At 39.3% G+C, this 22008-nt stretch overlaps 1 protein-coding gene across 1 annotated transcript in view; it reads left to right on the top strand.

Moving 5' to 3' along the window:
- Positions 1–216: 216 nt before the first annotated feature.
- Positions 217–22008, top strand: part of CSE1L (chromosome segregation 1 like) — a 35508-nt gene continuing 13716 nt past the window's right edge. Inside the window, exons 1-12 of the mRNA XM_055545238.1 lie at positions 217–374; positions 9120–9215; positions 11560–11702; positions 13952–14053; positions 14127–14272; positions 14607–14697; positions 16288–16395; positions 17845–17937; positions 20091–20258; positions 20364–20493; positions 21301–21366; positions 21782–21984. Coding sequence (XP_055401213.1) covers positions 9125–9215; positions 11560–11702; positions 13952–14053; positions 14127–14272; positions 14607–14697; positions 16288–16395; positions 17845–17937; positions 20091–20258; positions 20364–20493; positions 21301–21366; positions 21782–21984 — 1341 coding nt within the window. The 5' untranslated portion in view covers positions 217–374; positions 9120–9124. The remainder of the gene's footprint in view (positions 375–9119; positions 9216–11559; positions 11703–13951; positions 14054–14126; positions 14273–14606; positions 14698–16287; positions 16396–17844; positions 17938–20090; positions 20259–20363; positions 20494–21300; positions 21367–21781; positions 21985–22008) is intronic.

Consider the following 22008-nt stretch of genomic DNA (forward strand, 5'->3'; position numbering starts at 1 on the left):
TATAAGACCCACTAGATGCCTGACTCTAGCCCTGACATCAAAAGAGGGCACAATTCAGCGGACACGCACCTCATGTGTGCCCTTCTCAGAACCGCTAGAGGGATGCCCACTAGCGCGGTCAAAGACCATTGCCGCGCATGACGTCAGCCCCCTCAGAGCGGGGCCGTGATTGGTGATTGGAATCTGGGTGGAGCCGAGCGCCCTTGGCCCCGCCCCTTACTCGGCCCCTTGTACGCATGCGCCCCGGCCGCAGCCTCCCTGCCGCGCCATTTTGCCGGGGTTTGAATGTGAGGTGTGGAGTGGCGGTAGGAGTGGAGAGTGCCGGCTACGGTCCGTGACTGGGCTTCCCTTCTCCGTTCCCGCGTCCCCACGAGGTGAGGCGCAGGCCTGCACGGCCTAGTGTCGGGGCTTCTCGGGACCCGGCTGGGGGAGGGTGGAAGCGCTCCCTGCGCTTCCGAACGTTGGGAAGCCAGGACCGCACCTCCGGGCGAGAGCGGAACATTGGCCCATGTCTGGGGAAGCGCCCGGGGGCAGGGGCTTCGCTCTCGCGTCTCGCCTGCCCAGGCGGCATCCCAGGTCTGAGGTGCAGGCTCCGGTAAGCAACCCCACCCCCGCCCGGGCCTGTGAGGAGCTAGGGCGGCCCAGGCGAGGCCTAGCCCGTGCGGCGCGAGCGCCCGCCTCTTCCTCCCTAACGCCGCGCTGATTGGCCGCGCTCTCGGGGCGGCCTGCTCTCATTGGTCGCACCCGTGCGTCCGTTCTCGGCGCACCCGGCCGCCCGCATCGTGAGGCGAGTGCGGCTGCGGGGCCTGGCCGGCTGCGAAGCGGGCGTACGAGCCGCCGCCCCGGCCGCCGCCGCTTTCCTGGGCCTCCCTTTCCCGTTAGGGCGGCGGCGGTGGTGGCGGAGCGCCACACCGCCGAGGGCTTTGGTCTCCGCGGCTGTGAAACGGGCCCGGTGATCTCACTTTGCTGAGTTGCTCGTGAGGGTTAGACTGGGGTCTGTGTCCTCGAGGAGGTCCGTGCACCTGTCGGGTGACCAGGGTCCACCTCTTGAGGGAACACCTACAATGTTCGGAGCTTTGGGATTCAGCTTAGGAACGGGAAGGCCTGGATTCGTTTTCAGATTTAACCCCTCCTTAGGGCTGGTCACTTGATCTCTCCGAGTCTCCACTTCCTCATCTGGAAAAGCGGGGTTGAAAACACTTACCTCGTAAAGTGGCTGCGGGTCCCCTGAGTTACTACCCTGGTTTACCAAGCCCCATCTGGGGTGACCGTTGTCCACCTCTCCCACCCACCTCTTCTCCTTGACCCTGTAGCCACGCTGCTTACGTTTTCTTTTTCTTACGTGTTCCGAGCGCATGTCCTCCAGAAAGCGTTCAAACGCGCCTTTCGTTTGCTTGGACATGCCAACAGCAGATCCTTGCAAGGCTGGTTCCCTGTCCTTCAGGTTTCACTCACATTACGCCTCTTTTTGACCAACCTTTCAAAGGATCTCTTTCAACTAATCACATCACTCTAGTTTTATTTACTTCATAGTTTTTTTATCATGCTCTAGAATCACTAATAGTTTACTTGGTTATTGTCTTTTTCAAATTTCAAAGGCGGATACTTCACCTGTCTTGTTGCTGCTGTTAGCAGATGGCCAGTGCTGGCCACATGGTAGATGCACAAGTATTATTCCTCGGAAGAGTCATGCACGGAAAGGGACTTTTTACTCTTGGATCCTACCAGTGCTCTTTTTCGCCTCTGCTTGGACCACCGCAGTGAAGATTTTGGCCCTTTTTTGTGTGTCTGCATTTTTCACATAATTCGTGGGACTGGATCTACCCAGCCTCTTACTTCTTAAGACCCTATATCTTTCATTTCTTTACACCAGTGCAGGGGAATTCTTTATTCCCCTCTGTTTACTTTGATTTTTGCTATGGGAGCTAGGATAGAGGAGAACCATTTTCTGTACAATATTAGATAGATTTGGGGGCAGTGCTGTACCTTTGGTATTAATTTGTTCCTTTATTCATTTAATAACTTGGTAAATAACTTCATTTAATCCACTTAATCTCTTTGAATACAGTGAAATTTATCTTCTTTTGTCTCAAACAAAATGGACAGAGTTCCTTCCCTTGGGGAGCCTATATTCTAGAGGGGGAAAGAGACAAGGTTACAAATAAATGGCTTAAATAATTCCAGACAAATGACAGATGAAGGCGACTTCTCTGAGGAGGTGGCATTTGAGCTGAGACCAGCTATGGAAAAATGAGGGAACAGAACATTCCAGGCAGAGCGAATAGAAAGTACAAAGGGTTCAAGGAAAATCTAGCTTTCACAGAGTAGTATGTGAAGGAACAGGTATTTGGAGGTCAGATCACATTGGGCTTTGTAGACAATGTAAAAAGTTTGGCTCTGCATCTCAGTGGTACGTTCCTGTGATGAGAAAGCAGAAGGTGAACTGAGGTGCTGCAGTGTATTCTTAATGTGTGTGTGCCAGATGGTTTTCATTTATTGGATCTCTCTCCCTTCCCCCAGATGTAGGGCCTCTGGAGTGGTTCTCTAATGCAGAGGAAATATCTTAAGGAAAAGGCATACATCTTGGGTCAGCTTACGTCACAGATGTCTGTGTGATGGCCTTGGAAAGCAAAGCTTTTATTCCAAATGTCTTCATCTGTAATTGAGGACCTTTGAGAAGAGGCTAGACTTAGGTCCAGCCAGTCTTTCAACAAAAAGTCTGGCATAATTGATTTATTGTGGTACATAAAGCGAAAGTCACTCATTTGTGTCCAACTCTTTGCAACCCCGTGGACTGTAGAGTCCATGGAATTCTCCAGGCCAGAGTACTGGAGCGGGTAGCTTTTCCCTTCTTCAGGGGATCTTCTCAACCCAGGGATTGAACCCAGGTCTCCTGCATTGCAGGAAGATTCTTTACCAGCTGAGCCACCAGGGAAGCCCATTGTGGTACATATTTTTCATGTATTTTTGGGTAGAGATTTCCAAAAATAGCTCAGTGGAGAAGTAAAGTATCAGCCTTCATTTAAAGGCAAAAGAGTGAATTTTTTCATTTCTAGTTTTTCTTTAAAGTCAGTAATGCTTTTTACATTTATATATTGCACATATTTCAGAATGTCAGTGTACCTCCACCTCTGGCAAATAAAGATAACTAGACCTTAATCTTGCTGATGTATGGTGAATACCTGTGGAGTATTCTCTAAAATTACCTGATGTGTCATATTTTCGCAAATCAGGACTAAGCTTACAATTTGGGTTTATAGACACTTTCACTGAGGAGACAGAAAAGGGATTTTTGGACAAACATTTAGTCCCTTAACACTAAAAATATAAGATTTATATAGTATTTTAACTTTTGGGGGTGTTAGCATGCATGCTTGTATTCCTCCACCGACACCACCACCACCACACACACACACACACGCACACACGCACACACACACCCACTCTTTCCCGCCATACACTTTATTTTAACCTGGCCCTTCAGCTTCTCCATTTCGTGGGGGACACTGTCGTGTCTCTTAGAGTCGGTTGGCTCCAGCCCTTCTGTCTCACAGGCAATTGACTGAATAAATGTGAAGCATGACTGCTTTTTGATGGGGGAAAAAAGATCAATAAAGGGTATGTAGCTTTTGAAAATAGGGCACAAATACGCAGTAGGTGCTCTTCACTGTTTTAAGAATCGAGGGAGAGTGCAGTGAACAAAACACAAAGTCCTTGCTCCCATGTTGCTGACAGTCCAGTGGAGGGGGAAGCATAGTAAACAAGAAAGCAATTTATAGGCCTGATAAAATTGGAGAAGCAGAACCAGAGAATGGAGAGCGACTGAGCTGGGTGCTATTTTAGAAAGGATGGTCCAGGACAGCAGCTCAAAACAAGTGACGTTTGAAAAGAGACCTGAATGAAGCAGGGAGTGAACTACAAAGCTCTCCAGGGGCAGAGCTGTCTAGGTGGAGGAGACAGTGAGTCCTGACCCCCGAAATAAGCACTGGCAAGTATGAACAATATACAGGATAAAGTTCAAACTCCCATCTTCTTTGAAGCATTTTTGAATGAACGGAAACCAATTATGTCAGTATGTTGGTCACTATTTATCTGACAGATACAATTGAGTTCCTACATTATGTCATGCTTGCTAATAACTGATGCTCAGAGGATAGTCTCCAATCCAGACTGGATCCATGTTTTAGCCGCTTGACTGACATATTAGCTTATCCATTAGTTCATGCGGCAAATGCTTAGTGAATACTGTGTGCCAGGCAATGTTGAAGGTCCTGGGCTACAGAGGTGAGCAAGACCTACAAAGTCCCTGCCCCAGGGAGCTTACAAATAAGAGATGACAAGTCAAAGATATCTCAGATGAGAATAAGTGCTGTGAACAGTGCAATAGGGATGAGGTAGATGATGGTTGTGGAAGGCTTTTTTGAGGAGTTGACAGTGGGCTGGATGATGCCTGATGTCAAATTAGAAGGAAGGGTTATTACAGTCAGGGAGAACTCTTGTCTGGTTTGAGGAACAGAAAGAAGGCTTTGGTGGCTGGACAGCAAGAAGGTCAGAGATAAGGTTGACAGGTGCCAGCTTGCATGGAACTCTGTCATGAAGAAAGTTAGTAAAATGCAAATTTATTAAGGAGTGTATTTAAAATTTAAACTCAACAAAATAGGTTCAGTTAACTTCTGTAATCCCCTAAACACACATGCTGCCTTGTGTAAATCCCAAAAGGTAGAATAATTTGCATGTAGCAAAGACTTTTTTTTAAATCTCATATATATTGATGTAAACGGTTTTCCTTGGCAACAGCAAACTTTCATGTTTTCATAATAGATTCAGCATTTCAACACAGAAAAAAGAATGGGAAATAAATTGATTAAATCACTGCTTTCCGGCCTGTGTTCCATAATAAAATGGTTCTGTGGCCAGGCTCTGGGTTCTTGAAGCTCTTAAAGCGCATCTCCAAAAGAGGGTGAATATGATGCATAGCATTTTCCAAACCTTTGGTGTAAAAAACAGGAAGAGTTGCTTCTCAGTGAATTGTGTGTGTGGTTGAGTGGAACTCCATAGAGTGGTTTGCCCTGAATCAAAGGAAGTAAATATATATAAGTGGTGGAGTCTACCAAATTAGCCATCATGTTGGCTTCCCTTGTGGTAAAAACGAGTGTGTTGAGGAGAATACAGATAGCTTCAAAGATTGGTCTCCTTAGAAGGCTGTGGTTTCTGGCTGTGGAGGAGTACTCTTCACAACCTCAGCATTAGCTGTAGTCCTTTATAAAGCCTATTAATCATTTGTAATGTATTAGATGTGGATTTTTTTGGTCAGTCATAGCATATTCTGTGATTTATATTTAGTTTTAAGCTTTAAATATTTGAAAAGTTGCTTTTTATTGAGATATAATTAAGATGTAACATTGTTAATTTCAGGTGCACAACATAATGGTGTATATATTGTGAAATGATCACAATAAACCTAGTTAATTAACGTCCATCATCACACATAATTACAAATATATTTGTCTTTTTTGTTCTGAACTTTTAGGATTTACTGTCCTAATAACTTTCAAATATACAACACGCTGCTATTAACTGGAGTCTCTGTGTTGGACGTTACATCCTCCTGATTTATATATTTATTTTGTAACTGGAGGTTTGTACTTTTCTACCCACCTTCATCCATTTGCCCCTGCCATGCAGTCAACCACCAATCTTTTTGTTTTTTTTAACCAGTCTGTTTGTTGCTGTTTTGCCATGCCCCCACCAATCTGTTTTCTTGTTGTTTTGCCACATACCACGGTCTGTGGGACAGATAGAAGCCATGCCCCCTGCATTGGTAGGCAGAGTCTTAGTCACTGGACCACTGAGGAAGTTCCCTAATCTGCTCTTTTTATCTATGAATTTTTGTTTTTAAGATTCCACATAGAAACATGATCATGTGGTATTTCAGTTCAGTCCTGTCTTAACTCTTTGCGACCCTATGGACTGTAGCATGCCAGGCTTCCCTGTCCATCACTAACTCCTGGAGCTTACTCAAACTCATGTCTGTCGCGTCAGTGATGCCATCCAACCATCTCATCCTCTGCCATCCTCTTCTGCCTTCAGTCTTTGCTAGCATCAGGGTCTTTTCCAATGAGTCAGTTCTTCGCATCAGGTGGCCAAAGTATTGGAGTTTGAGCTTCAGCATCACTCCTTCCAATGGATATTCAGGACTGATTTCCTTTAGGATGGACTGGTTGGATCTCCTTGCAGTCCAAGGGACTCTCAAGAGTCTTCTCCAACACCGCAGTTCAAAAGCATCAGTTCTTCAGCACTCAGCTTTCTTTATAGTCCAACTCTCACATCCATACATGACTACTGGAAAAACCATAGCTTTGACTTGACAGACCTTTGTTGGTAAAGTAATGTCTCTGCTTTTTAATGTGCTGTCTAGGTTGGTCATAGCTTTTCTTCCAAGAAGCAAGCATCTTTTAATTTCATGGCTGCAGTGATTTAGGAGCCCACAAAAATAAATTCTGTCACTGTTTCCACTGTTTCCCCATCTATTTGCCATGAAGTGATGGACCAGATGCCATGATCTTAGTTTTCTGAATGTTGTGTTCTAAGCCAGCTTTTTTTTCATTCTCCTCTTTCACTTTCATTAAGAGGTTCTTTAGTTCTTCTTTGCTTTCTGCCATAAAGGTGGTGTCATCTGCATATCTGAGGTTATGGATACTTCTCCTGGCAATCTTGATTTTAGTGTGTGCTTCATCCAGCCCAGCATTTTACATGATGTACTCTGCATATAAGTTAAATAAGCAGGGTGACAATATACAGCCTTGACATACTCCTTTCCTGATTTGGAACCAATCTGTTGTTCCATGTCCAGTTCTAACTTTTGCTTCTTGACCTGCATACAGATTTCTTCAAGAGGCAGGTCAGGTGGTCTGGTATTCCTATCTTTTGAAGAATTTTCCACAGTTTGTTGTGATCCACACAGTCAAAGCCTTTGGCATAGTCAATAAAGCAGAAGTAGATGTTTCTCTGGAACTCTTTTGCTTTTTTGATGATCCAGCGGATGTTGGCAATTTGATCTCTGGTTCCTCTGCCTTGTCTAAATCCAGCTTGAACATCTGGAAGTTGATGGTTCATATTCTATTAAAGCCTGGCTTGGAGAATGTTGAGCATTATTTTGCTAGCATGTGAGATGAGTGCAATTGTGTGGTAGTTTGAACATTCTTTGGCATTGCTTTTCTTTGGGATTGGAATGAAAATTGACCTTTTCCAGTCCTGTGGCCACTGCTGAGTTTTCCAAATTTGCTGGCATATTGAGTGCAGCACTTTCCCAGCATCATCTTTTAGGATTTGAAGTAGCTCAACTGGAATTCCATCACCTCCACTAGTTTTGTTCGTAGTATTTTTGCTTCCTAAGGCCCCTCCAGGATGTCTGGCTCTAGGTGAGTGATCACACCATCGTGATTATCTGGGTCATGAAGATCTTTTCTGTACACTTCTTTTGTGTATTCTTGTCACCTGTTCTTAATACTTTCTGCTTCTGTTAGGTCCATACCGTTTCTATCTTTTATTGTGCCCATCTTGGCATGAAATGGTCCCTTGGTATCTCTGATTTTCTTGAAGAGATCTCTGCTGCTGCTAAGTCGCTTCAGTCGTGTCCGACTCTGTGCAACCCCATAGACAGCAGCCCAACCAGGCTTCCCTGTCCCTGGGATTCTCAAGGCAAGAACACTGGAGTGGGTTGCCATTTCCTTCTCCAATGCGTGAAAGCGAAGAGTGAAAGTGAAGTCGCTCAGTCGTGTCCGACTCTTAGCGACCCCATAGACTGTAGCCCACCAGGCTCCTCCGTCCATGGGATTTTCCAGGCAAGAGTACTGGAGTGGGGTGCCATTGCCTTCTCCGAAGAGATCTCTAGTCTGTGGTATTTATGTATCATTTATTTCACTTGGTATACTGCCCTTAGGATCCATCCATGTTGTCACAAATGGCAGGGGTTTCCCTTTTTGTGTGTGGCTGGATAATCCTCCATTCTGTGTGTATACTACGTTGCATTATCCATCGATGGATGCTTAGGTTGCTTCCATGTTTTGACTGTTGTTAACAGCGCTGCAGTGAACAGCAGACAATGGGAGTACAGATATCTCTTCTAGTTAGAATTTTCATTTCCTTCAGATAAATAGCTAGAAGTGGAATAGCTGGAGCATGTGGTAATTCTGTTTTTAATTTTTTGAGGAACCTCCATACTTACTTCCAGAGTGGCTGTACCAATTTACATTCCCACCAACAGGTACCAGGGTTTCCTTTTCTCCCCGTGCTCGCCAAATGCCTGTTATTTATTGTCTTTTTTATTATAGTCGTTCTAACAGGTATGGGGTGATAATCTCATTGTGGTTTTGATTTGCATTCCCTTGTGTTTAGTGATGTTGAGCACCTTTTCATATTTTCTTTGGAAAAATGTCTATTCAGTTCCTCTGCCCATTTTTCAGTTGGACTCTTTTTTCTGAGTTGTATGAGTTTGTTTTTTTTTTATGTTTTGGATATTAATTCTTTATCAGATACGATTTGCGAATATTTTCTCCTATTTAGTATGTTGCCTTTTCATTTTGGTTGATAGTTTGCTTTGCTGCGCAGACATTTTTAGTTTGATGTCATTCCACTTGTTTATTTTTGCTTTGACTTAGCTTTTGTGTGGAAAGTTGCTTTTTAATTACAACTGCAGCTGTCATCTTATGAACCCAAAATTATCTTCCCAGATGCAAATTCTCAGTATATAGTGTGTTGTCAATACCTATGGCTGCATGTTGTACACAAAAGAATTTACTCTAGTTTCTTTAATCTCAGAACTCAATGGGATCCTTATTTTATTGTGGGTTTTTTAAAAAATCTAATAATTCATATTTTTAACCTTTAGTTTGTGATATGTTTTTTCTTCTGTATCTCAAAATTGTCTCATCACTGATTCAAAAAAGCCCGTCTTCTGGAACCTTGTCTTGGCGAAGAATAAAGCTTATAGGCGATACCCAGAGCATATCAAGTAGATGACTTTCAGAGAGGGGGACATCCAAAATGTAAAATGATTCTCTTCTGTACATCCCTGTGTCCTCATGTGATCAATTACTCAAACCTCATTTTTGTTTTAGGCTCAATGGCAATGGAGCTCAGTGATGCAAATTTGCAAACACTAACAGAATATTTAAAGAAGACTCTCGATCCTGATCCTGCCATCAGGCGTCCAGGTAAAGTGAATAAATACTCTCTTGTGGTTGATTTATTCTTAAAGGATAGGTGAGAGAAACCTTTGTGCAATCTGTTTGTAAATTTTTAAAAGGAGATTAACACTTGAATTCTTAGGCATAGTTTATTTTTCATTTATAACATATGGCAGTGGGTTTTTTCCTTCTTTGTTTGTTGTGTTTTTGTTTCTTGAGTAAAATAACTTTTATCCCTTTTGGAATAAAAAGGACTAGTAAGTTTAGGATGCTTTTTTCGTTGACCTTCCTGAAAATCCCTACACCTTCCTGTTTTAGAGATACAATAATCAGAACATAGAGGTAAGAGTTAACTGCCTTAAAAGTGATTAAGTGAATGAAACTAGGTAATCCCCATGTTGGGTTTAATTAATATTTTAAGACCTAGGGTTCCTCTCCTTCTCCTTCTCCCAGATTTGACCAATTTTCAATAGAGATTTAGTGTAAGCTTAAAATTGCAAACTTGAATGCCTGTAGGAGTTGCACATGAAGGTAAAAGCCGGGGGCCGGGGGGGAGGCTGCGGGGTTAACTGCCTTGGTTAAGGGACAGATATTATTAATATTTGGAACCATCTAACTCGGGGGGATTCAAACCAGTCTTGCAAGATCAGATTTCCAGCTTTGCTTGAAAAATAAGGATACTTATATGAAGCGTTCTCATTTTTAAATGATAGTGATTAACATCAAAAACTTTTGAAATAACACACAAACCAAACAAACTACTTCTGGGGGCCACATGTGTCTTGTGGGTAGTATGCTGATGAGTCTTGTTGTAAGCCATATTAACCAGAAATGCTCTTAATCTGCTTCTTCAGAATTTACCGATGTGCATTCTCATAAAGAGGATTTTGGAAGCATTCCATGAAGACCCAGATGAATGTTTGCACATATGTGTTGTATATTATATATAGTATATATTATATTGTTGTTTATTATATGTGTTGTATATAATATGTTGTATATTATATATAGTAAATAGAATTATTTGTTTATTATTTACATGTTAATGCATCCATCCTAGTCTAGAAAGGCTTTTGTGATTTCTGTGAGGGAAAATTGTGATTTTCCTGTTAGTGCTTAAAGAAGTAATTTATTCTTGGATAAAAGGAAATTAATGGTTCTAAGACTTCCCCAGAAAGCCTCTGCCAACACTGTTTAATGAAAATTATTTTTAATAACTATGTTTTTGTAAGGTGGAGGAGCTGTTATTTTATAAATCCAGGACAAAATGTAGGAATAAATTGATGTTTCTGATAAGAGTTGCAACCATACATTTCACAGGGATTGCTGGATATGAAATATTGACCAACCAAATATTGAAGCAACCAAAGCTTTCTATAAAACCATATAAACCATAGTGTGTTCCCTCTTGAAAAATTTTTTTCAGTTCAGCATTCTTTATCTTTCAAGAAACACATGGTAGACACAAAGCAGGGAGGGTTTGAGGGTGGAAGTTAAACTCGGGACTTAATTCGGAAAGAAGGTGTTAAATCATACTAAATTGTAGAATAATAAATGCTAACCGCTGACCTTTTCAGTAAATATTGAAACCTTGGACTGGATGCTGCCTTAGGAAGCTTAAGATAGGGAAAAATTGGAAGTGCTATAAATCATCATGGTCTGATCTGTAACCCAGGAGATTTATCCCTAACTGTAGTATGAGTTTAAAATATATGAGTAAAATCTTTGTATAAGGTTATTGCTGATATTAGAAATGTTTAGTTTGAAAAGAATACTCAGAGCTAGTAGGATAGAATAAGGACTGGACTAAAACTTTTTCAGTGATGAAATCTGCTAGCTGTGTGATCTTTGACAAGCTTACTTAACCTCAGTGGCCTTGTCCTTAAAGTGAGGGTAATACTACCTACTTCTCTGGGTAGTAGTGACAACTTAACAGATGTGAGTCAAACATCAGACCCATATGATTAATAATAATATATATTAAAATGAATCAACAAATTTAATCTTAGTCACAGTCCTATAAAAGAAATGTTACTACCATTACTAATAGTACTAATAATAATCCTTCTGGAACAAGACAGGGTGTATGACTTTTTTGCCCTAAGGTCACTTACTGTCTCTGAAAAGCAGATTCTCCTTCACATGAGGTGATCATCTGATCAGGCCACTTCATAGGTTTGTGAGATGAGTTAATGGATGGTAAAGTGATCTGAAAACTGAGATACTATATAAATTTAATGTAACATCATGTACAATCCTAATCTTTCCATTTGCTGATGCTTCAGTCAGAAATATACATAGTTCACATATACATACAGTCTTAAGATTTGGTTTTAATAACATATCTTCTAACATGGGAATTGTTTTCCAGCTGAGAAGTTTCTTGAATCTGTAGAAGGAAATCAGAACTACCCATTGTTGCTGTTAACATTACTAGAAAAGTCCCAGGATAATGTTATTAAAGTGTGTGCCTCTGTAACATTCAAGAACTATATTAAAAGAAATTGGAGAATTGTAAGTATTTTGTGAGTACCTAGTTTAAGACCCTGCATGTTTAAAAGATTTATATGTGCAGTGTTCCTGAGTGATTCGGACACAGATTAAAGATAAAAAACAGGACCCTCCTCACCAAATATTAAAAAGTCAAACCCAAAAACATACAAAAAGTATAAAAATACCATAACCAAGTGAGATTTATCCCAAATATGCATGGCTGTTTCAGCATTCAAAAACCTATAGACTGAGAAAAGGTAAGTCATATTATTATTTCAATAGGTGCAGAAAAAGCCTATGTCAAAGTCCAACATCTGTTCGTGGTTAAAAACTCAGTAAATTTGAAATAGTGGGTCTTTCTCAGCATGATAAAGACTATGAAAAAGCTATCACTAATATACATAATGGTGAGAAACTTGAAACCTTCCCACTAAGGTCAGGTGCAAAACAAGGCCACCCTCGCCACTCCTTTGCAATATTTTATTGGAGGTCCTTGATAACGCAGTAGGTAAAGGAGTATGCCATTTGGGAAGAAAGATATTTTTAAAACTGTCTTTGCTCACAGAAAGTTCCCGTTTTATTTAAACTCATATTGATTAAGTCAGCTTCATAACCTGGGCTGCTCGAGAGAGTGAGACTTTGCTTTAACCTCCAATTTGTGTTCTCTTGTTGTTGTTTTGGTTTGTTTTTTTTGTTTGGTCGCGCCCTGTAGCACATGGGATCTTAGGGATCAAACCCGTGCCTCCTGTATTGCGAGCATGGAGTCTTAACTACTGGACCGAGAGGGAAGTCCCATGGTTGAAATTTAACTTTAGCTCTCTGCTGAAGAGACATTATGTGGAAAGTTACACAGTCTAAATGAATAATTGAAGCAGTTTCTATTGTGGACAAAGAAAAATTACATAAAGCTGGAAAAACCACATTTTAAATATATATATATATATATATATATATATAAAATATGTATAATGCACTTGAAGTTTTTGATAAGGGATTTGTCCTCTGTCTTGGATATGGAAATATTTTCTAATTACAAGGTGAATCTTAATATGCTGCAAGTTTAATGGGGGCTTTCCAAGTGGCTCAGTGGTAAAGAATCTGCCTGCTGAGCAGGAGATGTGGGTTCGATCCCTGGATCAGAAAGATCCCCTGGAGAAGGAAATGGCAGCCCATTGCAGTATTCTTGCCTGGGAAATCCCATGGACAGGAGCCTGGCCGGCTACAATCCATGGGGTCACAAAGAGTCAGACATGACTTAGTGACTAAACTGCCACCACTCCAAGGTGAATCTTATTGTGCTATAAGTTTAATGATCAGTATAAAATTATACATTAAGAAACAGAAACGGGTATTTTCCCTAGCTTAGCTTTTGACAGAGATTCTAAAATTGGGGGTGGTTTTGCCCATCTGGGGATATTTAGAGATTTTTTGGTTGTCACGGAGGGTGGGGGGTGTTTCTGACAACTCGTGGGAAGAAGCCAAGGATACTGGTAACCATCCTACAATGCACAAGGAAGACCCCCACAACCAAGATTTATCTGACCCAAAATGTCAGTAATGGCACGGCTGAGGTAAACCTGGGTTAGGATAAAGAAAAAGGGAATGTTTTTAGTAATAATAGTAATCACATTTAGAAGGATATTAAAGTGGACAGAAATGGTCCGTTTTTCTAAAAAATCAACTTGACATCGGCTTATTCACTGAGAGTCTTTTTTCTTCATTCCATAGAAGAATTTAAAAATAGTAAATACTGTTCTTAAACTTGTGTAGTCAAGTGTTCTCACATGTAGTGAAGAAATGAGTTGGTGAATTTTAGAATGTTTAAAAATCCACGCGTCTACTTGTAGACATTCAAGCCCCTTCTGTCTTGATTTATAAAACTAGTGAGACTCAGAATCTCTTTGGGTGATGTAGTCCTGGTTGCATTTGAACTGGTAACTGTCAAGAAGTTTTCACTGACTAGACCTTTCTTTAACTTAAGGTAATGATCAAATTGAGGATGAATATGGGCTGAGTAGCATATGTCTATGAAGATTTTAACCACATTTTGGTTAATTATCATATAGAACTGAGATTCTCAATTGACATCAGAGAGTCAGAGAAGCTGATTATTAAAGAAATCTGTGACCCATTCATACAGAAGAAAGGCCCTGTCTTCCTCTGTTTTTCTTAAGAAACCAGGAAATAAGAAATGGTTCTGTTTTATCTACAAATGCATACAGTCATGGCTATGAATTTATGTTACTTGCTCATTAATGTTTTGCTTTTAGGTTGAAGATGAACCAAATAAAATTTGTGAAGCCGACAGAGTAGCCATTAAAGCTAACATAGTGCACTTGATGCTTAGCAGCCCGGAGCAAATTCAGAAGCAGGTATGTGAGGCCCTGCTTGTTAAGGGGCTTGTTTGTAGAGGTTTCATCTAATTAGTCTCTTTCCTGCCCCCAGTTAAGTGATGCTATTAGCATTATTGGCAGAGAAGATTTCCCTCAGAAATGGCCTGACCTGTTGACGGAAATGGTGAATCGCTTTCAGAGTGGAGATTTCCATGTTATTAACGGAGTCCTTCGTACAGCACATTCTTTATTTAAAAGGTATTGATGTGTAAATTGGTATTTTAAAAATATTTTTTTCAGGTGTTTTTCCTTGTGTGTATTTTTGTGACTGTTGTCATTCTTTTATGATAATTCTAGAATAAGAACATAAGCCTCTCCATTCATTATCATGTTTATTTCTTATCAAGTGTAGGATTTTTATTTCATGTTGCCCTATTACTTGCAAAATACCTGGTCTTGATAAACTGTGCTTGAATTCCCTTTTTATTTCAGAAAGCTGTCTAGCTGTAGATTTTTGTCTAATCTAGCCTTGAAAACCTAAAGTCAGTTAACAAAAATTTGTGAATTTATCTATTTTACATTGATTTTTTAGATATCGCCATGAATTTAAGTCAAACGAGTTATGGACTGAAATTAAACTTGTTCTGGATGCCTTTGCTTTGCCTTTGACGAATCTATTTAAGGTATACAATAACATTTTGGTGGTATTTTTTTAGTTAACATTTTAGAGCACTTTAATATTTGTATACATTTTAAGAGATTGCTTTGAAAGCTTATTTGATAGGTCATGGTTTAGAGCAGCATTTCTTTTGAAAATTTTCAAACCTGTATCTAAATAGAGAAGATGGTATAGTGAATTCCCGTGTATTGACTGCACAGGTTTAACAAGTTGCTAGCATTTTGTTTCTTTTTACTTTGTTTGTTTTATCTTTTTGATTTGGTATGAATAGTTAAAAGCAAATTCCAGGCATCATAGTATTTCACTCAAGTATTTGTGTATCTCTAAAGGAATAGGTCTATATTTTGATTTTACTGTTTATGAAATTTAATTTATATACACCATCATATAGTACATAAGCAACTTCCCTAAACATGTTCTTCATCTTTCTAGAGAATCCTTTAAGATTGAAAAAGAAGTAATGTCAGCCTTTTTTTTTCCCCCCCGATAAGGAAAGAGGAGTGTTTGGTCTCACAAACAATTAAAGAACCATGCCTCAGTAGTTTTTCTAACTCAAGAACAGCTGCTCATTTCCTGTTTTCAAAAAGGAAAGGTTGTGTGATTGTCACAACTTCTAAATTATAGAGTATGCACAGAATTTTTCATGGTTAGGATATCTTACTGAGGGTACATTCTTATTTTCAAAAATAAAATTGGACAAATGTGATCATTTTTTTCACCTGTTGGATTGGCAGAGATTTTTTATTTCTTTTCAGTGACGTTAAAAGTTTTAGCCAGGAACGGGTAGAACTGGTGGGGGGGTTCTTTTAGCCAGAGTGCACTGAAATAAACACTCATGTCCTCCCCGATGGATTATAAATGGTACTAGCTTTCTGGAGTTTGACACTTCAGTGAGAAAACCATAAGATTCGTATTTCCTAACTCCAGGATATAGTTAGCAACATTTGTTGTGTATGTTTTACATAATAAATGTGCACAAATTACCAAGACCTTTTATGTATATTTTCTCATTTGATATATATTAGATAGGTATTATGCTTAATTACAGACAAGGAGATGGGGGCTCTGAAATAACTCAGAGTCATGCTCATTGTGAGTAAGAGTCTGGGTTGTATCTAGATCTGTCTGGCTTCCAAAACCCTTACTCACAGCATACCATTCTGCATTGGTAATAGTTCTAGAATCTCAGACTCAGAAAACTAGAAGTATGTGCACAAAGTTTTGTAGATAAACTTGTTTATTGCAGTTAGAATAACAAATAGTTGCAAACAACCTAAAGGCCAGGTTGCAGGAAATTATTTAATGAACACATATGAAGACATTTAATAGTTACATATATACACAGAGGAGAATAGAAGGATCTAGTCCAAAATATTAACATTGGACTTCGCAGTAGTGTTATTATGGACAGTTTAAAAATATATACTTTAAAGTATTTTTCAAAAATCTTAAATGAGCGCACACTACTATTTAAAAGCCAAATTTTGGAGAAGATATATAAATATTGAGTTGGCCAAGGGGTTCAGCATAGTACAAGGCTTTTTCACTAAGGTTTACGATACACTAAAGCCATCTTCCTAAATTCTTTTCCAAGGCCACTATTGAACTCTGCAGCACCCATGCAAATGATGCCTCTGCTCTGAGGATTCTATTTTCTTCTCTGATCCTAATCTCAAAATTGTTCTACAGTTTAAACTTTCAGGTAAGTTTTGTTTTATTTCTTGGTTTTGGTTCTTATTCTTTGATGTCAAATGTAAAGTTTTTCACTTGATAAAGACTTCTTTGCTAGCACTGATTTCATCCCCCGCCCAAAGAATAAGTATTAGTTGTTTTGTTTTCTGATTCCCTCCACTTTTTATCTACAAATTGTGTTCTATTTTATAGTAGTTCCTAGACATGCTAGTGGGTGGATATATAGAAAAGTAGCATTCTCTTAGTCTGGTAAGTTAGGGAAACCCCACATCCTAAATGACTGTTAGGGTGTCATCCTATATTCTATTTTACTGAAGACACAGCACATTCCCAGGCCTTCCTCTAGTTCGTTTAAGTGGGTGTTGATGCTGGGGGAACCATGTTTTGATTAGAGGCCTCTAGGTAGGTAATACCAAAAAAAGCTTATAGCTTTTAATGGAAGCTTATCTGGGAGACAAAACAGTGAAGAAGCAGGCTTCGGAAAGTGTAAGAACCGGAACCTCTGTGTTTCATAGGAAACACAGATACAATCTTCGAGTAGAAAATGCCTGGTCACTCTGTTGCTAGTGAGGTAGTGGCTCCAGTCTTCGTTTCTGTTCTTGCGTCATTACTTTAAATAAGAGGTGGGGCTTCAGGACAAGAAGGAAGTCTTACTGGTACAGATTCCTATACTGAGATTTAAGAGAAAGGATGTGGCCTTTTCGTTGACTTTAGCCAGAGCCAAGTACCAGACTTGATCCTCCCAGCATTACTCCCTCAGAGTGGTAGGGACAGCATTCCTGAAAAGAATAGATAGAATGAATAGGAGACGAATAGCCCAAAATGGCATACCTTCATCCGTGTCCAGCTGGACAGCAGTTTGAGAAATTCTTAAAGGATATCACTGGGTTTTTTTTTTTTTTTTTTTTTTTAAACACCTTTGAATTCTACTTCCTAGAAGTCGGGTAGAACGAGGTGCTTAATAATTTGTTAGTCACGGAAGCCTAAGTAGGAAGGAGGCATAATCTTTACCCTTGGGGGATTATTCCTCATTAAGAGGGCAGTTCTGTGCCATAGGAAATCAGTAACTGTATCAGCCAGTAAGCCTGACTTAGTGGTCATCTTAAAAAAAAATTGCAGTAATTCAGAAAGGAAAAGAAATGTATTGGTAAGCACTGTGTTGTGTAAGGAAAGTCTTTAGCCTTAGCTTGACCTTAAAGGAATAAGTAGATTTACATTGGGACAGGAAACAGGCAGCATCATTTGTGATTGAAAGCTTACAGAGACAGTCAGAATAGTTTACTCAGCTGCCAGACCCAGCTGGAACAGCGAATTCTTGTCAAAGTAGATATTGGTTGACACAGCTGAGAAATGTGGACTTGAATCTATAGGCATGTGGAAAACATTTGCCGTTGTGGGGAAAACTTACTGAAATATAATTATTTCAACCCAGAGTCTCAAGTCACCATTTATTCTTTAGGATCTCCCTGAGTTTTTTGAAGATAATATGGAAACTTGGATGAACAATTTTCATACCCTCTTAACATTAGATAATAAGCTTCTACAAACTGATGTGAGTACTATTTATTTCCTAAGAAGGCTTTTTTAAACTAAGAGTTATTTGGAATACAATATTAAATGTCAATTGTATCTCAGTATTTTTAAATGTTGAAAGAATTATTTGAGTACCTCTGAGAATATTGGAGGGAGGATAGTTAATTCTTCAGAAAAATGAAAGTTATTTGAGAACATTTAGCATTGTGGTTCCTTATAATTTATTTACTCTTGCATCGTTAATAGATAAAATTCTAAGAATGCAAGTGAAATTTGATTATGTGGGGTGTTCCACATTTGATTATTTATAATGTGCAGAATTACTCTTCTTGTAATACTGACTTATGTCACGATTTATAGGTAAGGCTGTTTTATTACATTATTGAAAGTAAGTCTTCAAGAATATTCACATTGTGAGCATTTTATGAAATAGAAAATCACTTGTCATTGAAGATACTAAGAAAACTTAAACCTTTGTAATAACAGCCTCTCTTGAAAAAGTCATCTGCAGTGCAGGAAAGAGGGATATGAAAGTTTGTAATGTGTGTAAGTTTCTGATCTGGGTTTTGTAAAAAGTGCTTTTCAACATAATAACGCTTCTTCTGTGTTACTTATTTGCTTGTTTATTATTATATTTATGATTTACCTCTTTCTCAAGAAACAAAAAAAAAATGTAAAAGGTGGTATAGTAAGAATACTTCAACACCAGATAAAAGTTACAATTGGTGATGCAAATCTGTTTGGGGAGTGGTATACAGAGGAAGAATATTACTGTGGGTATACAGCACATTTTACCTGAGATTTACAGAGGATGCAACCAAGAAAAATAATTCCTTCAGTCCACTAGGGAGAAACCAGTCCCTCAGAAAACAAGCTTGTCTGTACACTTAAGTCTAAAGGAAGTCTCTCACACAGGATTCTTAAGGGAGTTGTTTCCCATTTAACTGTGTGTCATAGGTGTGTAGCATCCCTGATATTTATGCTTTGAGGAGCTGTACTTTTTATCTCTTCTCAATTTGAGTTCTTTGGCACATAATACAGCTCAGAAAGTATGTGTGGATCGCTGCTGTACGTCTTAAGGATTATTCTGTTAGTCACTGTCATGGTTGCAAGTGGGGCTGGCAGACTTTTCCTATAAAGGTCCAGGTATTTTGGACTTGGGCACTATGTGCTCAGCTCTGCAGTTGTAGTTGAAAGCGGCCATGGGCAATACTGTAAGTTGTATAAATGAAAACAAAGAATGAGTGTAGCTGGGTTTTAATAAAACTGTGCTTCAGAAATTAGGCAGCAGGTCGACCCCTGCTTTAGGTGGTTGTTTAACATTTTACAGTAAACGTCAAGTGTTAGTCACTCAGTCACATCTGACTCTTTGCGACCTTCTCCAACATTTTATAAGGCTTCCCTGGTGGCTCAGACAGTAAAGCGTCTACCTGCAATGCAGGAGACCCAGGTTCGATCCCTGGATTGGGAAGATCCTCTGGAGAAGGAAATGGCAACCCACTCCAGTATTCTTGCCTGGAAAATTCCATGGACTGAGGAGACTGGTAGGCTACAGTCCATGGGGTCGCAAAGAGTCAGACACGACTGAGCAACTTCACTTTCAGGTGGCACAGTAGTAAAGAATCTGCGTGCCGATGTAGGAGACCTGGGTTTGATCCCAGGGTCAGGAAGATCCCCTGAAGTAGGAAATGAAAACCCATTTCAGTACTCTTGCCTGGGAAATCCCCTGGACACAGGAGCAAACTATTATTTGTGAGAATGTTATAGTATTAACTTATGGGGAAGAGAACACATTTTAATATATTTGAAAATGAGAACCTTTTGAGAGAGAGTAAGACTATGTTACAAGTGGAAGTGTGAAATGATTGATGTTTATTACTCAGGTTTTTTAAGGAATATATTATTTTCAATTTAATACATAAATATTTTGTAATTCAGCAACCAGAAGAAAGGGCTTTAACTTGAAAACTTTTGATAACTGTTCTCATTGATGAATAAATAAGAAGCATTTTCATATTTTATTTATTTGAAAGACCAGGTGAACACATTTGCAGTGGCATAGATGTGTTTACAGCACTTTGAATTTATAATTTTTGAAGAGTTTGGCTACTCTCCATGTTTGTGGTAGCATTGAAGTTGTATGTTTGAGTTTTCTGTTTTCTCTTATGTGAGGATGAAGAGGAAGCAGGCTTACTGGAGCTCTTAAAATCCCAGATTTGTGATAATGCTGCACTTTATGCACAAAAATACGATGAAGAATTTCAACGGTACCTGCCTCGTTTTGTCACGGCCATCTGGAATTTACTAGTTACAACAGGTCAAGAGGTTAAATATGACTTGGTAAGATGATGGTGGAGACAAGTAATTAAGGCATCCCCTCCCTCCCCCATGAAGTAAATGGTTCAGTTTGCTCTTAAATATGCTTATTTTTGTGTTTTATTCCAGTTGGTAAGTAATGCAATTCAGTTTCTGGCTTCAGTTTGTGAGAGACCTCACTATAAGAATCTCTTTGAGGACCAGAACACGCTGACAAGTATCTGTGAAAAGGTTATTGTGCCTAACATGGAATTTAGAGGTAATTGTAAAAAGCTTTTTCAGGAGATTAATTAAAAGCTCATTTTTTAAAAGAGTGTATTCAAGAAGTCTTCTCTGTGTTGCTTTTAGTAACAAATACAGTCTACGTTTTATTGGATTTAGTATTTAACCAAGGCAAAAGCTATTTTTGAATAGCTGACTTGAGACTAGAAGTGATTGATAACTTTTAAATACAGAATTGAAGCCCACCTAGTTCGTGCTTTAAGGTTAAAATAGTCCTAAGAGTCTATTTGTACAGAGTGTCTTTCTTATGAGTAGTAAGAGCAGTCATTAGATCATTCAGTCTGGAACAGAATGAGGAAATAAAAGTGTAACATGGGGTTCTATTTCCTTTCCTTTTCATAAAACCATATTTAAAGGACAGATCTGTATTCTGATACTGTCCTTCTCGTTTTGGTGTTGAAGTGACTTTTCTGAAATAATGGTGATGGTAGTGGTTAGGCTGTTGTTTATTGTCTTTACTTGTCAGAATAAAGAGCTGGCCTCCCTGTATTGATCTCCAGCACTTGTGAAAGTTGGTGATAAAGTGCAGTTCTGTGGATGCTCACATTAAAACAGTGAGCCTGTCTCACAGTTGTGTAAATTACCTGTTACCTATGCTTTCAGGGTAGCATTTACTGCTCTAAGAACAATTAATAAGAATATGTGAAATAGTCATTGGTTGGGAAAGAACACTTTGCTGTAAAACACGGTGGTTCCACATGCTCTTCTGCATACCCAACTGTAAAGCTAGAATGACTTGCCATGTCTTGTAAGAGGTGATCTGAATGTCATCTTGCTTTTGCAGCTGCTGATGAAGAAGCCTTTGAAGATAATTCTGAGGAGTACATAAGAAGAGATCTGGAAGGATCTGGTATGTTGATTCTTAACTGTTGGTCTCTTAGGAGCCAGTGTTAAAGTTGTGCTTTTTTTGGAAAGATTTGAGGAAGTAAGGGAGTCAGGGTAAGCGGGTCATTTCAGTTGTCTTTTTCTGGAGAACTGTTTTCCTTCTTTAACTTGTGCGTGGTAGAAAGCAGCCCTTATATGAGCTATATCAAAGTATCAGATGGTGAATCATTTGTCTTCTCTTTTTTTATATACTTATTAGTATTTATCATACTATGATCTTTTAGTTTCATTATCATTTTTTTGTTTGTGGGGAGAGAATTTTTTTTCATTGTTTTTTGTTGCTTATAGCTATCAGATGGCAGTTTGTTTTCTTATAAACTTGATCAGTTGGTTGGTGGTTGCTTCTTTCTCCCATGATGTATTTCCCTTTGATTTTGTAGATATTGATACTAGACGCAGGGCTGCTTGTGATCTAGTTCGAGGATTATGCAAGTTTTTTGAGGGACCCGTGACAGGAATCTTCTCTGGTTATGTTAATTCCATGCTGCAGGAATATGCCAAAAATCCATCTGTCAACTGGAAACACAAAGATGCAGCCATTTACCTGGTGACATCTTTGGCATCGAAAGCCCAAACACAGAAGGTGACTCTTTTCAGTTTATTTTTG

This window comes from Bubalus kerabau, chromosome 13 (genome assembly GCF_029407905.1).
Source record: "Bubalus kerabau isolate K-KA32 ecotype Philippines breed swamp buffalo chromosome 13, PCC_UOA_SB_1v2, whole genome shotgun sequence".
Lineage (NCBI taxonomy): Eukaryota > Metazoa > Chordata > Mammalia > Artiodactyla > Bovidae > Bubalus > Bubalus kerabau.